The sequence below is a fragment of the Canis lupus genome, chromosome 4 (genome assembly GCF_003254725.2).
Source record: "Canis lupus dingo isolate Sandy chromosome 4, ASM325472v2, whole genome shotgun sequence".
In the NCBI taxonomy this organism is placed as follows: domain Eukaryota; kingdom Metazoa; phylum Chordata; class Mammalia; order Carnivora; family Canidae; genus Canis; species Canis lupus.
In genome coordinates this window covers 53,765,114-53,791,120 of record NC_064246.1, presented here as the reverse complement: position 1 = coordinate 53,791,120, position 26,007 = coordinate 53,765,114, and the positions used below count along the sequence as shown (strand labels likewise).

At 40.1% G+C, this 26,007-nt stretch overlaps 1 protein-coding gene across 3 annotated transcripts in view; it reads left to right on the top strand.

Annotated features, from left to right (window-relative positions):
- The window catches only part of SGCD (sarcoglycan delta), a 917,058-nt gene that overhangs the window by 821,319 nt on the left and 69,732 nt on the right, over nt 1-26,007 (top strand). For all 3 annotated transcript variants that reach the window (XM_025435412.3, XM_025435413.3, XM_025435411.3), the window contains one exon: nt 1,044-1,116. In XM_025435412.3, coding sequence (XP_025291197.1) covers nt 1,044-1,116 — 73 coding nt within the window. The remainder of the gene's footprint in view (nt 1-1,043; nt 1,117-26,007) is intronic.

Here is a 26,007-nt window from a genome sequence, read left to right as displayed (position 1 = left end):
TTACTACACAGGTTCATTTCACTAGACTCATCAGTATGCGAGGATAAATCTGGATTTGGTATAACAGTGGTTAATGGAGGATTTCTAGACATTTTAACAATGCAAGGGGATTCCAGAAATTCAAACCTGATTACAGGATACTACTCTGCCCCTTTTTGTTGCATCAAAGAAATACACCAAATAAGGTATAAAAATAAACACCTTTACTTCAAAGTACAGGATACTGCCTAGCTAAGTTTAATTGAAAAACTAATATCCAGTGCAATTGTCTTTGATAAACTGAGGCTTAAATGATTTGAAAACACTCTGGGAGCAGACCAATCAGATAATCACCATCTTTATGGCTGGGAAGGTTCAGCTGGTGATGACAAGTTGTAAAGATAAAAGCTTATTGCAAAGTCAAGAGCTAAATGTCTAGATTGGGCTGGGGATCAATGTTAATACTCAAAGTGTAAAAGCAGTGAACTTCAAATCATCTTTCGTAGTGTTCTGTTTAACTTTTCAAGATAATAGTGTAGAATTTTATTTACTGAAAAATTGTTTGCTTAATTTCATTAGATGGACACCTCACAGTGTAACGGTGTTCTCCACCATCCACCCACTACCTAGATGTTGGATGTGTTCTGTGATTTGTGCTCTGCGCTGCAATAAGAGGCTTCAGCTGCTGTTTTTCAAAACATTTCCAGTTGGATGACTATTAATAGTTGAAGAGAGACACAAGTTAAACTGTGCCATTTCTTAGGCATCTTCTTCTCTTTTTTTCATTTTTTTTTTTTTTAAGAAGTCGACATAGTATTTGCCTCATGGCCTCACTCTGATCTCATCAAGAACACTTTCAAAAGAATTTCCTTGTTTTTTCAAAGGCTGTTTGCCTGAGTTGATTTAGTGCTCCCCTATCATGGAGCTAAAGCCGCTGGCAAAATCCGTGCTTTGGGTTGTATGAAGGATTCACTACATTTAGCTCCCCTTATTGTGTTGATTGTGCCTCCAGGTGACATGTCCAAAGTCTCCAACCTCTGTTTACTTTTTTCTTTTGTTTACAGGAGCGGAGGGCACAGTGTTCCCTAAATCTATAGAGACACCTAATGTCAGGGCAGACCCCTTCAAGGAACTAAGGTAAACTTCTGACTATGGTTTGCATTGATTAGTGGCTATTTCCTTTGTCTGAGCAACTGACTGATGATTCATTTTGAGTGTATGGAATGTAATAGGCATCACAACATGAATATACAAACTTGGAGAGATTAGAAAGAATGCGAAGATAAGCTACATCCAAGAGAAAATTTTCTCAGAGAACTTAAGAAGATTGGGGGTCTGGAGGAGGAGATTGCCAGCCTTGTAATTATGAGATTTGGGATTCACTCATTCACAGCGTTTGTTTCCTCCTGTATTTTGTGGTACCAAAAACCTAAGCAGTTACAAAACTAGTCAGTAATTGGTACTGATCAGTCCAAAGAAAAGTGGTACAAACAAGAAACTAAAGTCTAAATACTATACAGATTTTTGTTTGTATATAACAAGCTCTCTATCAGTTGAAGCATTAAGGTACTAGAGCTACTTTCTGTGGATATTCCATGTACTGGTGTTAATCTTCAAATATCCCTAATTGTACTGCCTTTAGCAGAAAAGGACTCTGAGATGCTGTATATTTAGTACCAACAACTAAGGAAAACAAAAAAGAACAATAGATACATACAGACAAACAGGCCTAAAAACTACTCCAGCCACCAAAGGATCATCCTTGGTTCCAAAAAGGAGATACATTTAAAAAAATGGTATGTTGACACTAATATAACTATTTTTTTGCTATATACTTATGATGCAGGCAGACTGGGACCCAGTGAGGGCTCCTGCAAGACTAGCTAAGAGGGTCCTTGGCTTTATGCAGGATAGAAATCAAATGTAAGCCAGGAGAGGGAAAGCATAATTTACTGAATAGCATGAGCAACATAAAATAGCAAACAGGGTGTCTGGGAGAGACTCAGAAAGGAAAGAGAATGAGTTTCGACATGACTTGGGGTTGGGGGCTAATATTGGAAAGGGGTCTAGGGTATGTGTTCCCCCAGGAATCCAGAGCAGGTTCTGATCAAAGGCAAGTATCAGGTAAATAACAGGTGTTACTCCACAATATAGGGAGCATTGATGCCAGTGTCAGCTGAGGTTTGTTGGAAGCTAATGTCCTGGGAAATGTTTGGGATCTGGCTCTTCTTAGGAGTTCTTAGGTGTTTGGAACCTAGGACAAAACTCAAGAATGACTAACTTTCTAGCTTCCCCCTTGAAGTGAGAAGTTAGCTGCTTTGACTTATTCAGAAATGGGGCCTAGCAGAGATGGAGCCACTCTATAATGGAGTCCCTTTAGCTTCCCTACCTCGCTCAGAGCCATGAAGAACTCAGTGAATAATGGCTTTCTTCATTTCTTGTAGTTCTTTTAACTAAAACCAATCATAAATCATCATAAATAACATTGAATGTTTAATAGCAGACATCAAACATTAGCAAATGTGTTTGTATTACACAAGCTGTATCTACTCTTCTGAGACGCGGCCCCAAGATCTGTGTCTTGCTGAAACAGCAACAGCTATGTTGGAGTTTGTGTTTCCCTAAACAGAAGCACACGCTCAGTAAATGGGGACGATTATCACCTCATTATGAAGCCCCTGACATTCTTGCTAAGCCTGTAAGTCTTTATAAACATAGGGAAATAAATAGGGCTAAAAGAAGATGCTAATTGGTGGAAAAAGAGAGCATTTTCTTATCAAAATCCCATATACAGTGGGCTATAGTTTTCACATTATATGCCACATTGCAAAGCTTTACTTTTCCCTAGAACAGCTGCTTCCATCTCAGGGCTACTACCTGCCAGAAGTTACCTGCCACTCTGTCAGCTAGATCCTTTATTTCATAATAGGCACTAAAGCTGGAATCTTTTCAGCAATTCCACCAAAGGAAACCTGTATTTTAGGACTCCAAGAGCAAGCTTATTCTCTGAGATTGTGGTGAATCCTCGTATGTATGATGTGAGAGCCCTTTTGAGACAAGCTAATATGTGGCCTGGTTCTCTTCCCTTTCACAGACCTCCTTGGGAGCAGGGTTCTTTGTAATACAACTAATCAGTAGTTAGTCCTGATTAGTCCAAAGAAAAATGCTCTCTAAAAGAAGCTGACCTAGGGGCTCCTGGGTGGCCCAGGAGTTTAAACATCCAATGCTTGATTTGAACTCAGGTCATGATCCCAGGGTCGTGAAATCCAGCCCCACATTGAGGGCACTCAGCAAGGAGTCTGTTTGTTCCTCTCCATCTGTTCCTCCACCTCCCCACTCTCTAAAATAAATGATTTTTAAAAATAAATTTTAAAAAATACTAATAAATTAAAAATGAAATAAACTGACCTCTAAAAATAATACAGTTACCTCCCACCCCATGGAGCAAGCTCTCCATTACCTAGAAGACCAGGAAAGTTTAAGAGTCAAGAATTTAGGCTAACTTTGCTTTAAACAGAAAACTAGAGGCCCCTAGGTGGCTCAGTTAGTTAAGCATCTGCCTTCAGCTCAGTTTCATGATCCTAGGGTCCTGGAATAAAGTTCCAAATCGGCTCCCTGCTCAGTAGGGAGTCTGCTTCTCCTTCTCCCACTCCCCCTGCTTGTGCTTTTTTTCTCTCTGTCAAATAAATAAAATCTTTTTAAAAAATAAACAGAAAAGTAAATCTGTGGATAAAACCAAACCCAGCCCACATCAAACAAACAAAAAGACAACTCTCCAAGCAATCCGCTCAGCCCACTTTAGATATCCATGTTAAGAAAAAATAAGAATAGATGATTTGCTCATATTACTCTATAGCCATAATGATGTTCTTCTGTAGACCCTATGGAAATCCCCAGAACCTTGCCCTAAAAAAAGCTGAATCTCCAAAATTTACAAGTGAATCTCCTAAGTCTGAGTGCAACAAAATAAGGACCACTGGTCGTTGCTGCATTTCCATTGTTTATTCTAAAGATGTAGGTATTTTCTATAGAAACTAGAAATAAAATTTTCTTATAGGAACCATAAAAACACTGTAATACATAATTCTACAACTGACTTTGTCTTTGCCCCTAGCAAGTTGATGGTTGATAGCCTGAACTGAGTCAGACTGTGATAATTAGCCCCTTTATCCTTACGATTTTTTTATTTTAATGGCACTTTGTGGAGGATCTCCCACCAATTGAAGGGTAATCAAACATAGTTGATACATTATCCCAGATCAGTGCATCTGTGGACGGTTCACATTTGTCAACTCATGGTGTCACATTTTATTCTGTGCAATTAAATGGTATTGACCTTGGATATTGAATAAATAGGTAATGAACCTGGTGACTAGGTCTTCTAGCCTCTGGCTTTACAGTTAGATCAGTTTTACTGTTCTAGCACATTTGTGCCCATGTATCTTCTAGTCTTAGGAAAGTAGAATAAATTTAGGGAGATCCCTGGATTTGTGCCAGCAGGTAGCACTGAGTGAGCTGCTTAGGTGAAGCAGAAGTAGTTCACTCGTCAGTAGCAGTAGACAGAGGTGGGAGAATATCGAGCTTGGAGACAGAAGACTACAGCCAATACACTATGAGGTCTTAAGCTAATCCTGGAGCCCTGATGTCAGTAAAAAGCTAGGTCACTTGAGGCTCCAAACAGCTAATCCCCTGACATTATTTTACCTTTTATTTTAAAATAATTTTAGATTAAAAGAAGAATTGCAATCATACCAATTATTCCCCCATACACTTGACCTGGTATTTCTGATGGTAACATTTTACATAGCCATGGTATATTTGTCAAAACTAAAGAATTAACATCATAGACCTAAAATATTTTATGTAAGATCTGCTTAAAAGGGTGTAATCAGGGATCCCTGGGTGGCGCAGCGGTTTGGCGCCTGCCTTTGGCCCAGGGCGCGATCCTGGAGACCCGGGATCGAATCCCACATCAGGCTCCCGGTGCATGGAGCCTGCTTCTCCCTCTGCCTGTGTCTCTGCCTCTCTCTCTCTGTGTGTGTGACTATCATAAATAAATAATAAATAAAAATTAAAAAAAAAAAAGGGTGTAATCACATGAATGCCTTACAGATCTAGAAAATATGTATTAAAAAAAAAAGATGTTTAACAGAAAAGTTGTTGGTTGAGACATGAATTAATGGATCTTTAAAACTCCCAATGCAGTTAGGTTGGAATGTTTGTAATAAGAGGTGTTTTTTTGTTTTTTGTTTTTTTTTTAAATAATGTTCTATACCCAGATTTTCTTGGTCTTACTTCTCAATGGGAAGCGAATTTAGTTAAAAGACTACAGGTTATTTATACATAAACCATCTTCTGCAATGAACGAGCAAAATTTAAATCCATCCATGTCCTTCACTTACCCAAAAAAACAAACTATGGAAAATGGAAAATAACATCTATTTCAGAGACCTTCTCTGTTGGGATAACTTGTTTCTTCCAATGTCTCTTTTGGCTATTAAAGGGCTTTTGTTTGTTCTCTAGTTTTTTGTTTGCTTGTTAACGAGAAGCTAATTTTAGGCCTTCAACACATCTTCCTAGAAAATCTCAACCCTCAGCTCAAAGAGTGGTAGCTTCCTCTCTGCTAGAGTTTGAGTTGTGGTTCACTGCTTTCCTTTTCAGAGTTACTATAGTTACTGTATTCACAGTGTTTGCTTAAGATGTTTGTAAATAATCCAGGGTTAAGTTGAAAATCACAAAAGAGAGTTGCTTCTCTCTAGACAAATAATGAGTGTTTAGCAAGGTCTGAGCCCAACATCCAACTTGGGCAGTTTGTTGACTGTCCCTGCAGGACAATTCTGAAATAATGACATGTTGCTCTAGATTCAAGACTCTACTGAAAACATCTACCAGGCACTATGAATATCTCTTGAAATAAGAAAAACTACTTTAGAATAGAAACTGGATTTTAATAAATTCACAATCTGAAATTCACAATCTGAATATATTAAATGTTCACTTGTTCATTATTTCTTTTTCCTGGTGTCTGTATATAAAGACAAATGGAAAAATCCCTGATCTGAAGCGGTGCATGATCTGAGACAGGAAATAGGCCATTTAGTTTTGCATATGTATTTTCTGTAAGAACAAAAGCTATCTCTGAATGCCTACCTTGCTGTAAGGATTCTTTTCAACTGTGAAGCTTCCCTGTAAGATTCTGATCCTACAAGAATAGGAAATAGACTGTGAAATCTTATTTCCCAGACATATGCCATGGGAAATGTAAAAAATGGGAGAAAGTTACATAGACCACTGAACACAGATAACCAACTCTGTTCCTCTAGATATCACTAAAATCTTGGAAGGAACCACAGAAGAGCAAGAACCCAAATGGCCTTTATAAAAGAATTCTTCATCAGCTAATGTGCAGACATGTTCTTCCTCTACATATAGTTATGACAAGGGTTATGACCTGATTTCCATTTAATCACAGCTCAGAAACTGTTTGCCAGGTTTTTTGTTGTTGTTGTTGTTGTTGTTGTTGTTGTTGTTTTTGACACTTGGTAGGAGTTGAGGCATGTGCTAAATACTTGGAATATAGAAATAAATGAATGAGTACTCAACTAATTTATAGTTCAGGAGAATAAGATAGGCACACCAAAATACAGAGTAGTATATAATAAATGATAAGGGTTAGGTAAGACTGGCCAAAAGAAGGGACATTTTAGTTGCAAGATGAAAGAAAAAAAAAAACAGTAAGTTTTTTTTCTTAGAATTAAAAGAAGGGGGCCTTAAAATTAAAACATGATTCTCTAGGTCCACTTAATGTAAAGACAAATAGGCCAATGTATTTCTACAGCTCCCAAAAATACTACCGTGTCATTTACAAAAATAAGGTTCTGTAATTTCCTTGTGACAATTGTGTCCTTTAATAAATTATGTGAAGGCAATCTCAAATATGATCACACAAGACTTAAATGATTGTTACAAGCTTCAAAGTTCAGTACCTAATTCAGAACCTAAAGAGTCACTAATATCAAACCCATTCTATAGCCTCAAATAAATAGGCATTTCTTTGATACTTTGGGATCTTTATGCCCACAACATTACCAGAGTTTTAATAATAAAGCAGAAAGATTTGAAGATGTAGCTGGTATTCTCAATATGCACTTGAATATTCTATAGGATTTTTTTCTTAATGGATAGATACTAATCTGAACTCCTTTGAGAATGTGTGAGATTTAAAGTCAGTGTATATCATAAGAAAACAAGGATTAGACAGCACTTCCAAGTTGACAAAAATGAATTTATTTCTTTAGTTTTATTTTTAAATGGTTGCAGCCAACTAACTACAGGATTCTCAGTGATTCATAAATTGAAGCTACCAGAATAGTCTGTCAGAGCATCACAGTTCAGTTAGAGGCTTGGTAATACTTCTCTCTTCCCTTGCCCCCCTTAATAGTCACAATAGCAAAAATATTGGAGAGGCAGTTAATATTTTAATCACATATTTATATCATTTTATGCAAATATATTTTACATATATGTACACATGCATAATGTACATATATTAAAACATATATACACACATATTTTACGTATATATACATACAGAGAGATTGAAAGCGACAGAGAGAGTGGGGAGAGAGGTGTTCCTTAGCTATGGGTGGGTGCTTGGTATATGAGGCAATACCACTGTGAAAGAAATCTTTAAATTTTCTCTTTTTCAGTATTTTGCAGACATGTTCTATAACTATCTCCCCTCTCTTCTACCTCCAATCCCATGTAGTTAGACTCAGGTTTTTAGTTTATTTTGCATGTATGAGACTCATAATTATTTGATCATAGAGCATGAATATTGAAGTGATTCAAAGGAAAAATGAAAATGTATAGTGGCCTGATAATATCACAGATATTCAAGGGCCTTCCAAAATAAAAGAGTCATGAAGCAATGCCCATGGTGATCAAGAGCCATGCTTTGAAGGTGTCGTGTACTGGGTTTGAATTTGGTCCCAAAGCCTATTTGCCTTGTGAACTTGGGCAAGTCGCCCAAGATCTCCTTGCCCAGTGCCTAGAACATGGGGAAAGCTCAGTGGACATTAACTCAACAATTGTTAGCTCATGGGAGGAACAAGCAGCTCATTTTCATGGGGCTCCAGTCCTCAGACAGGAGTTCCCAGAGTTTTCAACGTCATTAGCCCATAAAAAGTTTGGTGACCGACAATTTTTTTGGTGAAGGGCAAAACCAAAAAGCTGTTGTGTACCTCTATCTATCATTAACAACATTTTATATAAAAGGATGAGGATATTTTATCTAACAGGATATTCTATCCTTAGACTGGAAGACAGTGCCTAAGCTTCATGCCTTGAGTGGTATTAGTGTGTCATTGTGTTTCCTCCATTTTCCCATTTTGCCAGTGACACTAGTGACTGTGCTATAACCTTCACTCACACCGCAGTGCCAGCCCAGAAAAAAATACAGATATCTGAAAGCCACAGGCTAGTGCTTAAAGAAGTGGTTCTCTTAGCATACAGGAGGGGAAAAAAGGGTAAAGAAAAAGGAATACTGCAGTATTAGAGGTATTTCCAGCTTTGCCTTGGCCTTGGTCATATTTTACAAATGTGATAGAGATTATATAGTAAAGCTACCAAACCTCTGTGTCCCACAGGCCTGTCCTCTGTACGGTGTAATTCTACCATTAGAAGCCAGGGAGGGATAAATGGAGAATAACGTCCAAGGGAGACAAGGAGTCCAGGACATAGAGGAAGTCCCACTTGGATAGGGAGAGGAAGTTAAAAACCCATGTCTTCTAGTCTCTGGTGAATTGTAGGAAGAAGATAGAAAATTCAGGGAAAGCAAGTGGTAAAATATACAGCCTGATGACCTTTATTATCTGAGTCACGGAGTGGAGAAACCAATCAGATTTCAAGGAAAGTCAGAAGCAAAGGGTCATCGTGCGTTTTCATTTGGGATTCTAGGAGGAAACCAACTTTCAGGGTGAACTGTCATGTGGCTAGAGAGGAAGAGGGGACTTGGGTCAGCACTGTCAAATCTCCCTCAGCCTCTGGCAGAGCAGGGAGGGTTGGGGGGGATTTTCCTGCGGATGCAGGAAAGAATCATGTGGTGTCCTGTTGGGCAATGCAGATGGTTAACTGATGGTGGTGCAGGCTGGCAGGCTCCTGGGCAGCTTCCCTGCAGTGGGGCTGAGGGCTGCAAAGCAGATGGTCCAATTTGGGGGTGCAGGGGGAAACATACCCAGACCTCAGATGCCACAAACAGCATTCAGACCGGACTCAGTGGCTGCTAAGTGAGCACAGTGAGAAATAACCAGAATTCACCCATGGAGGACTTAGAAGTGTGGGCTGCTAGCCTGATGACAATCAAGACAACATCTCCTGGAATCTGAACTTTCTTTGTTCCTGTCACCAGGATGTTACAAAACCCCCATCCCTCCCATGTCTGTTATGATATCATAAAGAGGGAGAAGGTAATTGTTTATCCTCATGAGAAAGTTAAAAGTTTTTGATCACAGAGAGGATGCCACAATAAATTTAGTTTTTCCTAACAATCCATAAGGATAAGTTTGAGAGAAAAATTAAGTCAGGTAAGAACAATAAGGAAATGCCATTTGCTTTCACTGATGAATACAATTTATAAATTGTGCAGCCTGCAACATAAGGTGTTATGCCAGTCACAACATCCTAGCTGACTGCCAGGCTTCAAAGGCTGTGTGAGTCATGCCCTCTGCATCTTGTAGGAACCATTGAGTATGATCAAAAGGAAAAAAAAAAAGTGCTTTCAGAATCTATCATCAGGCAACTGCTATTAGTAATTTAGTTTCTCTGTACGTCTTGAGCTAGCATTGATTGAAAGTATAATCCAGACCTGATGCTTTAAACATGCATCCCAAAAGTGTTCCTAGATTTGTAATCTTTTAAACCAACAAAATATAGGAGGAAATTCCTTAATAACCAAAACATTTTAAATGTCTCTCCAAATAATTGCTAGACTATCTCTGAAAGCTAAAGCTGTCAGCCATGTGCAGTGAGGTATCTTAGTGCCTAAGTGATAGTCCCTTATGGCTGGCCCATTTTCATCTGAACTGGAGAAGGGCAATGTGACACGTCATTAACATTATGTAGGACAAGTAGCTTTTACTTAAAAATTAAACTTATATCCTTTAAATTAATTTCTAACAGAGGGTCTCAAATGTGAAAAAAATTATTCAAAATATAAACTCATAACGGAGAGGGAGAGGATAAAATTGCGTTTTTATCCATGTTGTCAGGACAGGCATGATATCATAAATTATGCACTAACCTCTCAGTCTTGTAAAACAAAATGGGCATGTGGGTATGTTTGCCAAAATTCCTGAGTTGGGACTACCTTCTGCCTCCAAAGGAGCACTGTGACTTTATTATTGTTTTTATCTTGATTAAAAATGTCAGCAGCTGCCATTTATTATGTAAAGTGTGTGGGGTAGATTGTTCTATTATTCTTGAAAAACACACAATTGCTTTTGAATCTCTCATTTTTTTCCCCCTCAGTAGGATGGCCCTGCTGGATGCATAGACAGAAAATCTTGCTTAATTACACCCTTCATGATTTTGGCTTGAAGCCAGCCTTGTTTTATTCCAATTATAACCTTTTCAAAACAAAGAGTAATGGGAGTAGAAAGGAACAAGATGACAACAGTTTTTACCTGAAATAAGTTGAGAGCTAGAAGTGAATCATAATTTAAAAACAAAAATCAGCCAGTGTATATCATTTTTTTCTTACTCCAGTATGTTAGAATAGAATAGAAATGAGATAGAGACCATCAGATCTCAGAAACAATGCTAGACCCTCACTGAATTTCCTGGCCATTGACTGTGGGTGACCTTGGGCCAAATGTCACATTGGTGGCTCCCATTGGCTTGAGAATAAAATTCCCAACCCAAAGCACTCACAAGTAACCTACATCATTGGTGTGGTCCTGGGTGATGTCCCGACTTCTCATTTCCCATCACCCTTGCTCCCCTTCCAATCTTTTCTCATTTTTGTTTCTCCCTCTGCTCTTCTCCTCTCTGTTGGCCATTTCTCCCATTGAACTTGTAATCCCTGCTCTCACGTTTCAATTTCTAAACATACTTTATTCTATAGTGGTTCCCTTCTATAACACACTGTATTAATTTCACAGATGTGTTATCTTCTCTCTACTTTTTGATTATATTAGTGATTGAAATTTCTTCTGTTCTCTGTGTTTTTGAAATCAGGTCTCTAGATTTTTGATTGCTACTTTTTCAAATGGCTGGTGATTCTGAGATGTCTATTTTTAAGAGTAAAGCACTAAGAATCTTTTGGCACATTTGTGTGCATGAATGAGCCTTATTGAATGGTGGGCTTCAAGGTAGGATGGTCAGGCTGGAGTTTTAAGGTGGGTGACTCCAAATATGAGAATCTGTATACCTTTTCTGTTGAAATAGTCAGTTTCCTCAGGATACCTATTAGTGTCCTAATCCCTTATTAGGGATGAATCTGGAGGCCAGTATGTTCAGGCTGAGCCTATAAGGACTTCTTTAATATGTAGGTTTTCACTTAATTCCCTATTTTCAAGGTAGCACTGCCACCCTTAGCTGTTCTTGTCTCACAGAGCCCAGTATTCAGTTCTTCCCTAGTGAGCATCCTAGTCTGTTTGTGCTGCTATAATAGAATATCATAGACTGGATGACTGATAAACAACAGAAATTTATTTTTCACATTTCTAGAGGCTGGGAAATCCAAGATCAAGGTGCCGGCAGGTTCCTATTGAGGGTCTGCTTCCTGTTTGTAGACAGCCATCTTCTTGCTGTGTGTTCACATGACAGAAGCAGCTAGGGAACTATGGCATCTCTTTTATAAGAGTATTTATGTCATTCATGAGGGCTTTGCCTGCTCACCTCCCAAAAGCCCCACTTCCTATTACCATCACATTGAGGATTAGGATTTCAACATGTGAATGGGGATGGGGGGAGGGAAAAGAGGACACAAACATGTAGTCCATAACAGTAAGGGTGTCCCGGCCACTGGGTATATACACTGGAGAAGCAGCCTAGGAGTCTCCACACTTTCCCATGGAGACCTCAACCAGTCTTCTGATTGCAGTTACACCAGACTTTCTGAGCCCCAGAAGTGCTAGCTTGTTTCTGTCCCTGCACCTGGTGAGTATTATGCAGCTGGAGTTTGCTTTTGGTTTGGTCTTCACCAAAGCCGCGGGCTCTTAGCTTTCACTTTTCTATCATCTGCTAATGAAGTCACTGTTGGTTGTTTGCTTTTCAACTTCCAAAACTTTGTCAACATCTTGCTTCTACCTGCGTGGCTTCTCTTTTTCTTTGTCCTCATGCAGGTCTGTGCCTTTCTGGGGTCCTTTCATCATCATCGCATTAGCATTTTAGGGAGAAACATAGGTAGTCTGTGTGTTGAGTCCAGTCAGAAGTCCTGTCTCCTCCATTTGTAGGCTTCTTCCATTCTCCCTTTTCTTCGTGTCCTCCCGAGTCCCTTGAAATCTTCACTTAGAGCCTTATTGCTCCCCTGTCTGGAAACATTCTTTGTACTCTCTTTCCACATAATCACATTGCTAGTCTCAACTTAAACTGCACTTCCTAAAGAAACTCTTTTGGGTGCGCCCTCTGGTTCATATGGCCTACTGTTAAAACACACATAGACCCTATGCTCCTTCCTTTTAGGATTTACTGGCTGAGAAGTCTTCCACGTTTGCCCATGGCCCACAACCACAGAGAGGTTTAGGTTAGATGGATCCTTATAAATTTACTCTCTCCAAAAGTATGTGCTCAGCCAGCAAACACATGAGTGATTGCTTCCTTCACATTGGTTTGTCAAGGAGAGCCATCAAAGTCTCAGAAGACTCTTATTATCCCATGCCTTTCTTTCTTCTAGCTAGGCTAAGTCATTTCCAAAAGAAAATAATTCATTCCTCTTTCTTTTACAGGCAGTTTCAAAACTTTAGATTCCTTTTTCACCCATGGGATATACTGTAGTCACATGCCAGCAGAACTGTGCTTAACTTGAAGCCCCTGGCCTGCAGTTCCTATTCGTTTTCTCAACCATGGTTATTATAATTCATAGAAGAATGTGAAGTCTTCTTTCACCCAGTTATGCATGTCATCGTCACTTCCTATTCACAAAGGGAAATGAGTTTCCAGGTCTTTGAGTTTTTTTCAAAAATACAGCCTGAGTCATGAATGATTATTTTCCTTGCCTGGCATCTGAGCTCAGGCACACTCAGTCCAGAATAACAGCACAGAGCAATTTGCATCTTTTGACAGTCCAAGCACCATACCCCTAACCTTGAATAGAACATAGATGCTAATAAATTCAGGGTCTTAAAAATGTGAATTATAGTCATTTCACACTTCGTGGCAGCTTCATGCTGAAGAAATAGCTTAAAACTTAATTATAATGCTTGTCCCTTCATTAAGTGCAGATGACATTCCTCAGATAGATTTTCACAGTGACATCTGAGGAAAGGAGTTCAGAAACTTATTAGTTATTCATGATGGAGAATATTGACTGTGTACTGATTAAAGGAAAGTGTTGACACCCTTCTTAACAAGATGCATCTGTCTATTAGTTTTTGGTTCTCCCTGTGGTCCTCATGGAAGGCTCTTTGGGAAATGAGGAAAATACCCTTCATCCTTTGAGAGCAAATGTCTGTAGAAAATGTGCTTGACAAGTGGGATCAAAATGGAGAGCAGGGGGCATCGGGCCACTGATTACCCACCCCTGCAAATGACTGGGCTGTGCGCTGAGGACCATTTGTGAGACACAACAATAATGGATTGGACACATCCCCCTCTTGGCACTTGAGGGGCCATTAGCATTCAGCACTTCCATGGCTCATTCTCAAGCTAGAAATCATTTCTTCGAGAAGGATCCATGGAAGGTAGATTTTGCCTCTTGTCACATAATAATATTATAGCTTGAGTCATACACTAAGTGAACAAGTAAAGGCACAGTCTTCCTCTCTTTGTGCAAGATGTGGTATTCTTACAAAAAGAGATTTTTGCAATTTATTCTGATGACCTAGAATGCCTAAGGAGTGAGGGCAGCAGAGCCCAAAGTGAGATAGTGCAATATAAGAAAGTTTCTTTCTAATTGTCTGAAGTGGTGAATTATCTTCCTTAATAGTCATGAGCTCCTCACCACTGAGAGACTCAAGGTGAGGGGGACTGTCATACCCTATTAAAGAGGTGTGTCATCCATCAGAAGGAAGATTTTAACTATATGCCCTTTCAGATCTGCTCTTATGTCAAGATTCTAAGACTCAGGCTTCAAAGTATGGCTCATGGATGTGATTTTACCAGGGACCTCTCATTACATTAAATTCTGTTTAAAAGCTGTACTCAGTGAGCTGACGTTGAATATAACCTTGAAGGACAGAGTCTGTGACCAACATTAATTGGATCCCTTTTGTTTTCCCTTGTAATATGGGTGTTTGGAGAACAATTCAGATTCTTCAGAGTCTTTGTGGTACTTTGTAAATTTCAAAGCATTTTCATAAATACTCCCTTAAAAACTCCCTGAAGTGGGGCAGGTGGAGTTGTATAGATGAGGAGACTGGGGGTTAATATACACCACCCCTCTGTTTGGCATAATGAATAGACCTTATCCTTTTTTTAGAGCTCAGTGAAATTTTGAGGTTTTAGTCTCTGGGCATAATCTCTCACACTGGCAGCAGTATGGAGTGAAGTTTAGGGACAGAACTCTAGAGCCTGACTGTTGGACCTTAGATCCCACTTTTGTCACCTGCTAAGGTATGCCTCTGGGCAAGGTTTAAAACCTCTATTTCAGTTCCCTCATTAGCAAACAGGGGGATAGGGACAGCACCACCCTCAGAAGGACTTGTGAGAACCAAATAGCATGACATATATAAACAACTTCAACCAACAACTAGAAGGTAAGGCTCAAATGATAGTTTGGGGGACTTTGTTGTTAAAGCAACAGATTATTACCCATTCTTGATTATGGCCAAGAGATCTGTCCCAGTGAAGGGATAATTTTTCTGTATCTTTTGCCTCCCAGAGATAATGGTCAGCCGTGGGTTAATAGCCTATTCTGTACCAGTCAATATAATCAAAACAATAAAAGGGTGAGGCATTCAAATTGACCAGTATTTTTTTTTAGATTTTATTTATTTATTCATGAGAGGCACAGAGAGAAAGGCAGAGACATAGGCAGAGGGAGAAGCAGGGACCCTGAATGTAGGATTCGATCCCAGGACCACAGGATCACGACCTGAGCCAAAGGCAGATGTTCAAACACTGAGCCACCCAGGCATCCCTTCACTAGTATTAATAGTGAACCTTAACCCATCTTTTGAAGTTTTCTTAAAGCAAAGCCACTTTCCATTTAATGAAGGCATGAGAGAGGCAAACCTTACCCTAAAGAAAGGAAAACTGTGGACAGCCCGGGTAGCTCAGTGGTTTAGCACCTGCCTTCAGCCCAGGGCGTGATCCTGGAGACCTGGGATCAAGTCCCACGTCAGGCTCCTTGCATGGAGCCTGCTCCTCCCTCTGCCTGTGTCTCTGCCTCTCTCTCTCTCTCTCTCTCTCTCTCTGTGTGTGTGTCTTTAAAAAAAAAAAAGAAAGGAAAACTGAGACTTTGTACTACATAGACATTGATAAAGTGGTAAGTGTTGTGGTTTTGAGTGAAAAGATGAATGTTTTAAGTACTCAAACCACAAATAGCTTTTGAACTTTTTCTGAATTTAGTTGCAATATGGTGAGGGAAAGGCGTAGAAGCATTCTTTAAAAACAAAAAACAATAGTGCTTACATATCAACATGTTTTAAAATCCACTAACTCTTGGGGCGCCTGGGTGGCTCAGTCAGTTAAGCTTCCGACTCTTGATTTTGGCTCAGGTCATTATTTCTGGGTACTGAGATGGAGGACCCCCTCCCCCCTGCCCTATGTAGGGGGCTCTGTGCTCAGTGGCGAGTCTGAGATTCTGTCCACCTCCCTTTGTCTCTCCCCCTTCACACACACACTCTCTCTCAAAAAAAAAAAAAAAAAATCCACTAACTCTCACACTATACTGATCAAAATACTCCCCCTCCTAACTTCTTTAGCCATTTCTAGAAAAAAGAGGTTTAGACCAGCTTCCCTGGAGGACACACCAGACAGAAAACCCCAGAAACAAGAAACCTCATCCGCTTACCTTTCATCCTGGTTGTTGAATGCCACAAGGAATCAATGGCTCTCTCCTAACCCCAGCAGGAGAATGAAATGACACATGAAATCCTAATGAGGTTTCTTTTTTAATTTTTCACATTAACTCTTTTGTATCATACTAGACCTTGCCCCTTATTTTTTATATTCATAAAGGTTTCGCTCTTCCATTAAATTGCTCTCTTTTAAGGTCTAGTGTTTCCTTTTTGCTGAAGGCCAGAATGGGTCCCTATTTTTCACATGCCTTATGTGGATTTTTATCTCATCACCATAGGTTGCTGTCATTGAACACTTGCCTCTTACCGGCAACCCTTTTCCAGCCCTGATGAACCTGTAAGACAGAGTAGTTGCTGTGATTTTTCTAGTAGAATTAATTCTCTTTGGTAATAATAGTTAGACACCCCTGTGGCTGTGAAAAGCAAACCTCAGCAGTATTTTTCAAAGGGCTGGCATCACCTGACCAGAGACTGCTAATGAGGTCTAATAGGTGAATAGCACATGGGTTGAAATGCTATTTCTGTGTGTTCTCTGGAGTAGCCCTAAGAGGGAGTTGAAGGGCATTAGCCTTGAGCAATGTTGATCCTTCAGGTTGGCCAACACTTCCAAATCCCAGCAGAAAAACTTGCTAAGATCTGGGGATACCACCTTTAAACAGGACAATGGGAAGCAGGCTTAGGGTGCTGTTTCCCAAGTTGAACTCATTCAGGAGTTTCTGAGATGACATTTGCTACTAGAATCTGGATACTTCACTCTCTAGGTTTCTACCTGGACCTACTAGGCTACATAACTATAACTCACATGAATTTATTCCTTCTACAAATATTCAAATGCCTGCTGTGCATTGGACATAGGTGCTAGGGATATCATGAGGACCAAGACAGATATGATCTTTGCCCTCATGGAACTTATTGTCTGTAAGGCGAAACCTTGAATACCCAAGCTAAGGGATCAGCTTTGATAGAGCACATTCCTATGCCTAGAACCAGCCTAGCTCCTTTGTGTGTCTTATCTCATTTAGTCTTCACATCAGAAGCACCTCTGAGAGGGAACTCCATAATCATCCCCAGTTTATGGATAAGGGACTAGAAACTCACAGCAATGCAAGGGTCTTATACAAAGGTGTTCAGGGAGCCAGAAAAAACAATCCCACTTTTGCCTGACTTTATACTCTTCCTGCTAAACCATACTACCATGCAAAAGGAATCTGCTCTCTTGGGATGCCTGGGTGACTTAGTTGGTTAAGCATCCGACTCTTGGTTTTGGCTCAGGTAATGATCTTATGGGTTGTGAGATCGAGCCCCACATCAGACTCCCCACTCAGCAGGGAGTCTGCTTGAAGATTCTTACCCTCTGCCTCTTCTCTCTCTCTCTCAAATTAATTATTTTATTTTTATTTTTTGTAAAGATTTTATTTATTCATGACACACACACAGAGACAGAGAGACAGAGACACAGGCAGAGGGAGAAGCAGGCTCCACACAGGGAGCCTGATGTGGGACTCCATCCCCCGTCTCTAGGATCAGGCCCTGGGCTGAAGGCAGCGCTAAACCGCTGAGCCACCTGGGCTGCCCTTAATTAATTTTTTAAAAAGGAATCTGCTCTCAGGGGACAAAAGAAATTTCAATGTCCATATTCTATTTCTCATGCCTTCAACTGGATTCATTTAAGAAGGCTTTCAGATTTTCTGATCAGGAAAAGTAACTTGACACAGTAAAAAAAAAGCTGAAGGTTTAGCTTTCTGTCCATTGCCTCACTGAAAATCTACCACAAGGGAAATGTCTATTACAAACACAACCCCACCATGGAAAAAATGTAAGAAAACACAGATCAACAAAATTTACTTTTCAGTCACAGTCTACCAACCCTTGACCTTTATCTCAGAATGGAGATTTGTTAGAACTAATCAGAAAGCAAAAAAAAAAAAAAAAAAAAAAAAGAACTAATCAGAAAGCATAAAGCACCACTCTTCACGGCCTTTTGTTTCATGTAATTGTTATTATTTGGTTCACTTATTTATTCTTTGTCTGCCTGAGTTGTAAACTCTAAACCAGTGATCTTCAGCCTTTGCTTCATATTAAAACCACCTGAGAAGTTCAAAAAAATAATCCTGACTCCTATTTGCCATCCCAGAAAAATTAAATCAGATTCTCTAGAGGTGCCGCTTAAATGTTGGTCTTGTTTAGAACATGCCTGATGATTCCAGAGTGTAGCCAAGGTTGAGCACTGAGTTCCAAAAGGACAGGTCCTATATCATGTGCCCTCATTGCTGTGCATGTTCTGAGTATTACAAACTGAAACCTTGCCTTGCCCATTAGCGGATAATCAATAAATGTTTGCTGAATAAGTGAGTAGGTGGAGAGATGGAAGGATGGGTGAATGAGTGAGTGAATAAAGAAACTAATGATTATAACAATTACTGGAATTGAGGAAGTTCTTACAGTAACTATTAGATAATAGTTTACAGCTGACCTTCTAATAGTTTGGTTTCTATATACTACGGTGCCAAAAAACAAAGAATAGCCCAAGGTTTTAGATAAGTATATGAAAAGTAAACAGTAGACTGCAGGATGCTCACATCATCCAGAAGTGGAATTTACATTGCCTTCCTTAATACTGCATTAATCTCCAGTCTTGGCACACTCCCATCTTGACAGTGCAGGCAGCCGTTACATCAAAGGTAATGGTTCATTATTATTTCTTCAGTGAATCATGTTTGTCTGAAGGAAGCAAAGATAACAAAGAGGAAATTATAGTTTGTGTGGGGTGATATGATTGCTTGTAAACCAAGCAGTAAAAGGAAAATGTATGCAAGCAATTGAGAATTCTTTCTCTGTCCTCCAAATGCAGAAAAAGCACAGAGGGAGCTGTTATGCCCTATTCACATTTTAATTGGGGACGGGAGAAAGACACTGAAGTATCTTCCACACCTGGGCAACCCACAATTTCCATGTTACAGCCTTGATCACACCCCTGGATAATTCTGTGGAATGCCAGTGCCATGTTGGACACACCAATTTTTCTTCTAGCTCTTATTCATGTAAAAGTTGAAGCAAATATGTATGTATACTAAGAACAGTGTAGAAAATTTCTGTTGATGTATCTAGTACCGCTTTGTCAATATGCTACTTGGAAGTGTGCTAAAATTAATGTAATATCTGTAATATCTACCTAAGAACGATTATTGCAAAAACTCCTTTTGACAGCCTAAGCAAAATGTAATGTCCATCCTAAGGTCCTGCCAAGTGTCCCGATGCCCTCTGATCACCTCTGATTTTGAACTCCTATTCTATGAATATATTTGGTTTAAGACTGAGTACCACCAATGGACCATACAGTGTTGTGCAGATTAGAAAAAGGTGCCCCTTCTTCATGTCACATTCATCTGTCAGAAAATTGTCATAATATGGTGATTTTTTTAACAGTGTTATTTATTTATTTATTTATTTATTTATTTATTTATTCATTCATTCATTCATTCATTCATTCATTCATGAGAGACACAGAGAGAGAGAGAGAGAGAGAGAGACAGGCAGAGGGAGAAGCAGGCTCCATGGCGGGAACCCGATGTGGGACTCGATCCCGGGCCTCCAGGATCACACCCTGGGCCAAAGGCGGTGCTAAACCGCTGAGCCACCTGGGCTGCCCCTAATATGGTGATTTTTTTTTTTTTTTTAGGACAAAACACTTACTGCCATGTATTGGAAAATTTTAAGTGCACAAACTTATGATGCCTAGGATTTGAATTGCCCCTCCACATATGCATGCACGTTTGTCACCCTTGAGCAATGCATGACCTGCATACCACATATTCCGAAAGGGCATCTCCCCATCCTGCTTAAGTTTTCTGTGTCATAACACACATAATCTGTGTGATTTAAATTTGGATCTCAACATTTTTCATTTAATTTTCACAAAAAATACTACTCATACATGGCTCTGGTATGTACAGATTTTACCAAAATTTTAAGAAAGCAAAACACACTAAAATTCAATAATACGTGAATATTCTTTTTCCCAAAAGTCCCCAGACCACATCTCATGGTGTCTCTATCTTCCTTCTATCTGCTTTCTCCCTCTCTTTCCTTCTTTCTGCTCTCTCTACCCTCTACTCCCCACACCCAACTCTCTGAATACTGATGCCTATTGATCAGTTTAATTATACTCTTGGTAACTCAAGGTCCTATGGACCTGCACCCTTGAGGTCTTGTCTTTCCCTCAATTTCATATCAAAGTATTTTCCCAAAGAAAATTCCTTCCCTAAGATAAATTACAGAGCAAGCGCTAAGATTTTTTGTTTTTAGTATTGCCACACATATTTAATCTGGAATTAGGAGTTGTTCAGTGTGAAGCTGGTTTCTTCTTGACAAACATTCTGTAGGCTATAAATAGGAACCATTCAGGACAGAGAATACATATGAGTTGAAGATGCAAGGTGGCCCATGGAAACTACCAGGTCCAGTCCTGTCATGTTTTGAACAGGCAAGTCCAGGCCCAGATTGAGAGAGTGGCCTACCTCAAGTCCCACAGCGAAGAGGAGTGCTCAGTACTGGAAATGAAATATCCCGATTTCCAGGCCTGGATACTTCTTGGTACTAGACCACCTCTTAAAACTTTTAATCCATACCTTATATTCTGCTCACATGCCAGCCTGCTATAACTATTAGAATCTTCACATTAGACTAAGACAGTCATGAGCCTGCCACTTTGACCAGGGATTTGCCCTCTCTGGCTTTCTGTTTTCCCATTTGCAAAATGGGTGTGCTAACACCATTAAGTAAGAAAATCCAGGTTGAAATGCACTCTTTAGGTTTCAGAAGGCTTTTGGTGTTTTAGAGTCCTGTACTTCATTCTCTCAACCAAGTTAACATATGCCTGGATATTCAGAATGCAAAGATGAATAAATAATAGTCCCCAACTCAATGAATACATCACCTACTAAATGTGAAAGCCAGTTTTATAATAGGCCTATCTAAAAGGTACCAAAACAACACAGATGGACTGTCCTGGGTCTCAAAGATGATAAGAAGTCACTAGAAAGAGGTGAGAGCCATCCAACAGGGTGAGGTAGCAGCACTTGGTAGAGCATGGAGACATGAAAGTACTTGGATGGTATGAGAGAAGTGTGATGATAATGTCAACAGAGCATTTGGGACAAGGAACAATCAGAGACTGTGCTGGAGGGATGCGCTAGGAATGGATGATGCAAAGAATTGAATGCCATGGTAATAAATTTGGATTTTAACCTATAGATGATGGGGGAGAGCAAACATAATCATAAAATAAAGGAAGCACTACAATATTAATCATTGCAGTGATGTTTTTAATGTTTGACTGTTATCCATGTTCTTGATTTATTTCTCAATTTGGGATTACTGATGAAAAATATTCTAGTTCTAAGCTGTCCACCTGAAAATGGATTGCCTCAAATAAAGTAGCCAAAGCAAATGCTGTCACGAGGGTGAAAATATAATCTCAGCAGGCTTTTATTTAATTGAGGGCTTGCATAATGAAGGAGTTCACTGTAGCTAAAATAACATGTTTCCTGCAACTGGATTTAATGAAAACCTGCTTAAAGTATATATAAAAAGAGTGAAAAGCTAGGTGCATTTTCTCTCTGGTACATTTCCCAGGACTTTACTTACTGAGGATCAAATGTGACACACGTTGCCGATTTATTCAAGAATATGTAATTTTAAAAAAAGAAAATTGTGAAATGTCAGTCAAAAACAGGTGTCAGAAACAGATGCAGCACCACAGTTATAATGACATGAAACACTTAAGTTGTAAGTTGGTAGATCCCTTCCCATTGAGAAATAAAATGCTATGTTTTCTCATAGGATGGGATGGGCCCATGGAAATTCCTAAAATAAAATTTTGGAAGGCATCTGTACAAGTGTACATGTTGAATAGCTTCAAGTGTGGGCCAGTAGCAACAAAGAACTCTATAGCAAACACTTATGCTGGAATAGTAAAAGAGAAAAAGTTGTTGACTTTTGTTTCACTCCTGTTCTCCAAAGTCAAACTGCATAAATGCAGAAATCTTTTCAGCTTCTGCCAAAAAGGCAGTATCTTCAGGCTATACCATAACTACTTTTTAGTTTTGGCACAGTGACCAAGACATGGGCATGGAATGTTAAAGTACTAGGCAAAAAACTAATGGGAGATGAAGGAAGAAACCAGCATGTCCAACTGTGAAAAGAGAGGACATCATTTGACCAGCACAGGCTGGGGTCTCTGTGGCTTTGAGGTATCGGGGGTCATGGACTGGGGGAAGCTTAGTTTTACTCTCGACAACACTTAATGACTTGGGGTGCATTATCAATGCCAAGTGTCTCTAAAGCATTGACACAGAATGTACACATGCACGTGGTGGATTAATGGGTGTTTAAAGTCCTTCCCTTCCCTGGGCATCCTCCTCACAGCACACATTTACATAGGTTTAATTTAGAATCCCAAAAAGTCAAAAGGTATTAAAACAATTGACACATTTCAGTGCAGGCGATAAGTGCCAAAGCCTGTGATAAAATATAGAAAGAAAAGGCACAATTCTATTTGTGTTTCCCTGATAGCAGGGAGTGGGGGCATCTGAGTGAATGACAGTTAAGCACAAGTCTCAAAAGTATTTCTGCCCAGTATATAGAGAAGTTTACATCTAGTAAAGGAACCACAGGGGACTGTAGGAAATACCTGAATATCTTCATTCTGTAAGGTTTGATTGACTCAATAAGCCATGTGAGCTCATGAAACAGACACAGATCTTCCTACTGAGTACTTCAAGATTCCCTTCCTTTTGCCTAACTAAATTCCGTACTGAGCTTAAGCATCCCCTCCTTATACTCCACCCTGTGTCCTAAACTTTTACAGCCCCTACATTTCTCCTCCATAGCATTTACTTCTATTTCCTCTTACACATTCACTTTTAGGCATGTTTTACTCATCTTTGTATCCCCCTTTTGGTGAGCCAAAAGCACCATAAAGGCAGGGCTACTTTCTTTTTTTTTTTTTTTTTTAAGATTTATTTATTTATTTATTCATTCAGAGAGAGCAAAAGAGAGGCAGAGACACAGGCAGAGAGAGAAGCAGGCTCCACGCAGGGAGCCCAACGCGGGACTCGATCCCGGGTCTCCAGGATCACACCCTGGGCTGCAGGCGGCACTAAACCGCTGCGCCACCGGGGCTGCCCTACTTTCTTTTTTACCAAGAGTGTCTAACACAGTGCCTAACACATAATAGTTTTTCACTAAATACTTGTTGAATGCAAGATAAACAAAGGAGAATTAATCAGAACCAGCTGGTGCAGTTAACCCTAAGAAAGGAGACAGGCAATCATATGGACAGAATTATATTTTGCTAAATTATAGAACCTCTTCAGAACATATTTCATCATGCCTGACATGGGTCCAAATGTCTTTACTCAACCAAAAAAGCCAACTCCTTGAAAATTAACAAGAACAAAGCCAGCCACTTACGAAGCACCAAAACACCTGCACAAGTATCAGCTTTGGGCTCATACACACCTAAGTTAAGACTCACAACCTGAGCCAAAGGTAGATGCTCAACAACTGAGCCACCCAGGTGCCCCTGAGTCTGAGTTTAGACATCATTTCCTCCTGTACAGCTACTCTGAAGCCTCAAACTAGTTCCAGTCTTTAATACGATCATTGCAATTATGTTTGTGTGTGTGTCCATACTGAAACGTTCTTTTCCCTCCTAGTGGGCCAGAGAGAGACAGAGCCAGTTCATGCCTCATTCACACTAACCAGTGTCTGGGACCTAGTAATCATATCGAATGAATAATATCATTCTAAGGTGTAAAGCCTAAAAGAGTTATCAGAATGTTCTAAGAGAAATAAGAAGATTGGGGATGGTTAGGGCTTAAAGTGGAATAACTTCAGTTTTTAGTTTTCTTTGAAGGAACAGAGGGTCAGATGAATAAAAATACTCAGTAAGCAATAGAACAGAAGGGCAGAAGAGAGAAGGCGGGGCTGCAGTGGATGACATCTCCGGAGAAGAACAAAGGGTGAAAAAAGACATACATACACTTAAAAGGAGCTGACAGAGGAGTTAAGTTACAGAAGCCAGAAAAGAAAAAATGTTTCTCAAAAGAGAAACATGGTCAAACGCTGCAAGTGGAATTTTAAAAAGCCATTAAAGCAAAGGCCATGTGCTGCAGGAAGTGGGTGCTGCAGTGGAGACAACCACCCTAACACGCCAGAGTGAGGTGAGGGGCTGCATCAGAACTGGATTGGGCTACTCGGCCAAGGGCAAATGTAGTAGAGACAAGTTAGAGCTCCACCTGTGAACAGCAATGAAAACGGAGAGATGGAAGACAGTAGAGAGGACACCAAGGGTGTGAGGTATGAGCCAGCAAGTCACTGTTGTTCTTCTGTCCATGAATCCTCTTTGTTTCTTCTGCTTCTTCCTTACAGGGAAGCCGAGTTGGGTATGTTGTCACAAAGAACATATTTGTGGTTTCCCAAACATTTGACCAAGCATGCTGTGGCATGGTTGGAGAGGAAAAAGCCATTAGCACTCCCTATGAATATCTTTGTGCTTGGTTGTGTAGCTCCTAGGAATTTTGGTATTTCCATGTCTACCGAACTGCCAGCCTGCTTGCGTGCTGCCTTGGAACCCTCTTGTTTCCATGGTGCATATGTCCCTTGTCAAGAAGTTTCTAGTACAGCTGGGGAGACAACAGGGATATTGTCATTGACTTTAGTGTCTGGCAGTAACCAGTTTCCACATTAGCTACTTAATGGATGCTCACGAAAGTGAAGTCAAGCTGGGCTGATGTTCTTTTATGCCATGAGGCTTAACTTGCACATCTTTTCTTCCACATGGATGAAAAACACTATTTTTTTAAAGATTTTATTTATTTATTCATGAGAGACACAGAGGCAGAGACATAGGCAGAGGGAGAAGCAGGCTCCATGCAGGGAGCCTGATGCAAGATGATCCAGGACTCCAGGATCACGCCCTGGGCCAGGAGTGGGTGCTAAACTGCTGAGCCACCCAGGGATCCCCTGAAAAACACTTTAGAAAGAAGATTACTCTTCCACGAATTGCTAAGAATAGTGGCCACTATACACTAAGCACCGTACGAAACACTGCATCTTTAAAACAATTCTCAGAGGCACCATTTGTATCCCAATTTCACTGATAAGAACACTGCGAGCTGAAGGAGCTTTTTAAGGTCATGCTGTAAGTAAATGGCTCAGCTGCCATTTGGACCCAGGCTTGTCTGAATCCAAGGACCGCTAGTCTTGACTACTCCTCCTATGATGAACTCTTCTCTCAGCATCTCCATAAGGCATATACCCAGAGAAAATCAGGATTATGATAATCTGCAAGGGAACTTTACTCCTACCTTTGTCCTCATTTGCCTGCCGGCCCTCACAGAAGCCAAAGTTGCTGGTGTATTTAGCACGGACACTGCCTCATTTGTCAGGAGAATGCTGATAGTCTGTCTACGCAGGCTAGTATCTTAAATACCAGCGGTCCTCAGCTGTCTTCATCCTGAAACAGCATCCCTGCTGAACACACAGCAGCCACCGTTCTTGACACAAAGCTTACCCAGTTGCTAACGGGTTTATGAGTGTCCAGGGGACAAAGCACTAGCTGATCACTCAATTTGCTTTAGATTCACTGAGCGATATAAGCACGGTGCTTCGAGATTAACAAATTTAATTAACTCCTCTGAGTAAGTGGGGATGGCTTTTCTTAAATCTCTGCTTAGCTATGCTTTAGGGAATTTGATCTGAAGGACTTCCCAGGACCAGTCCTTAAAACTGACCATTTCTTCTTATTGTGAACCTCTGTCAGGATTTAACAACTGTGGCTGTG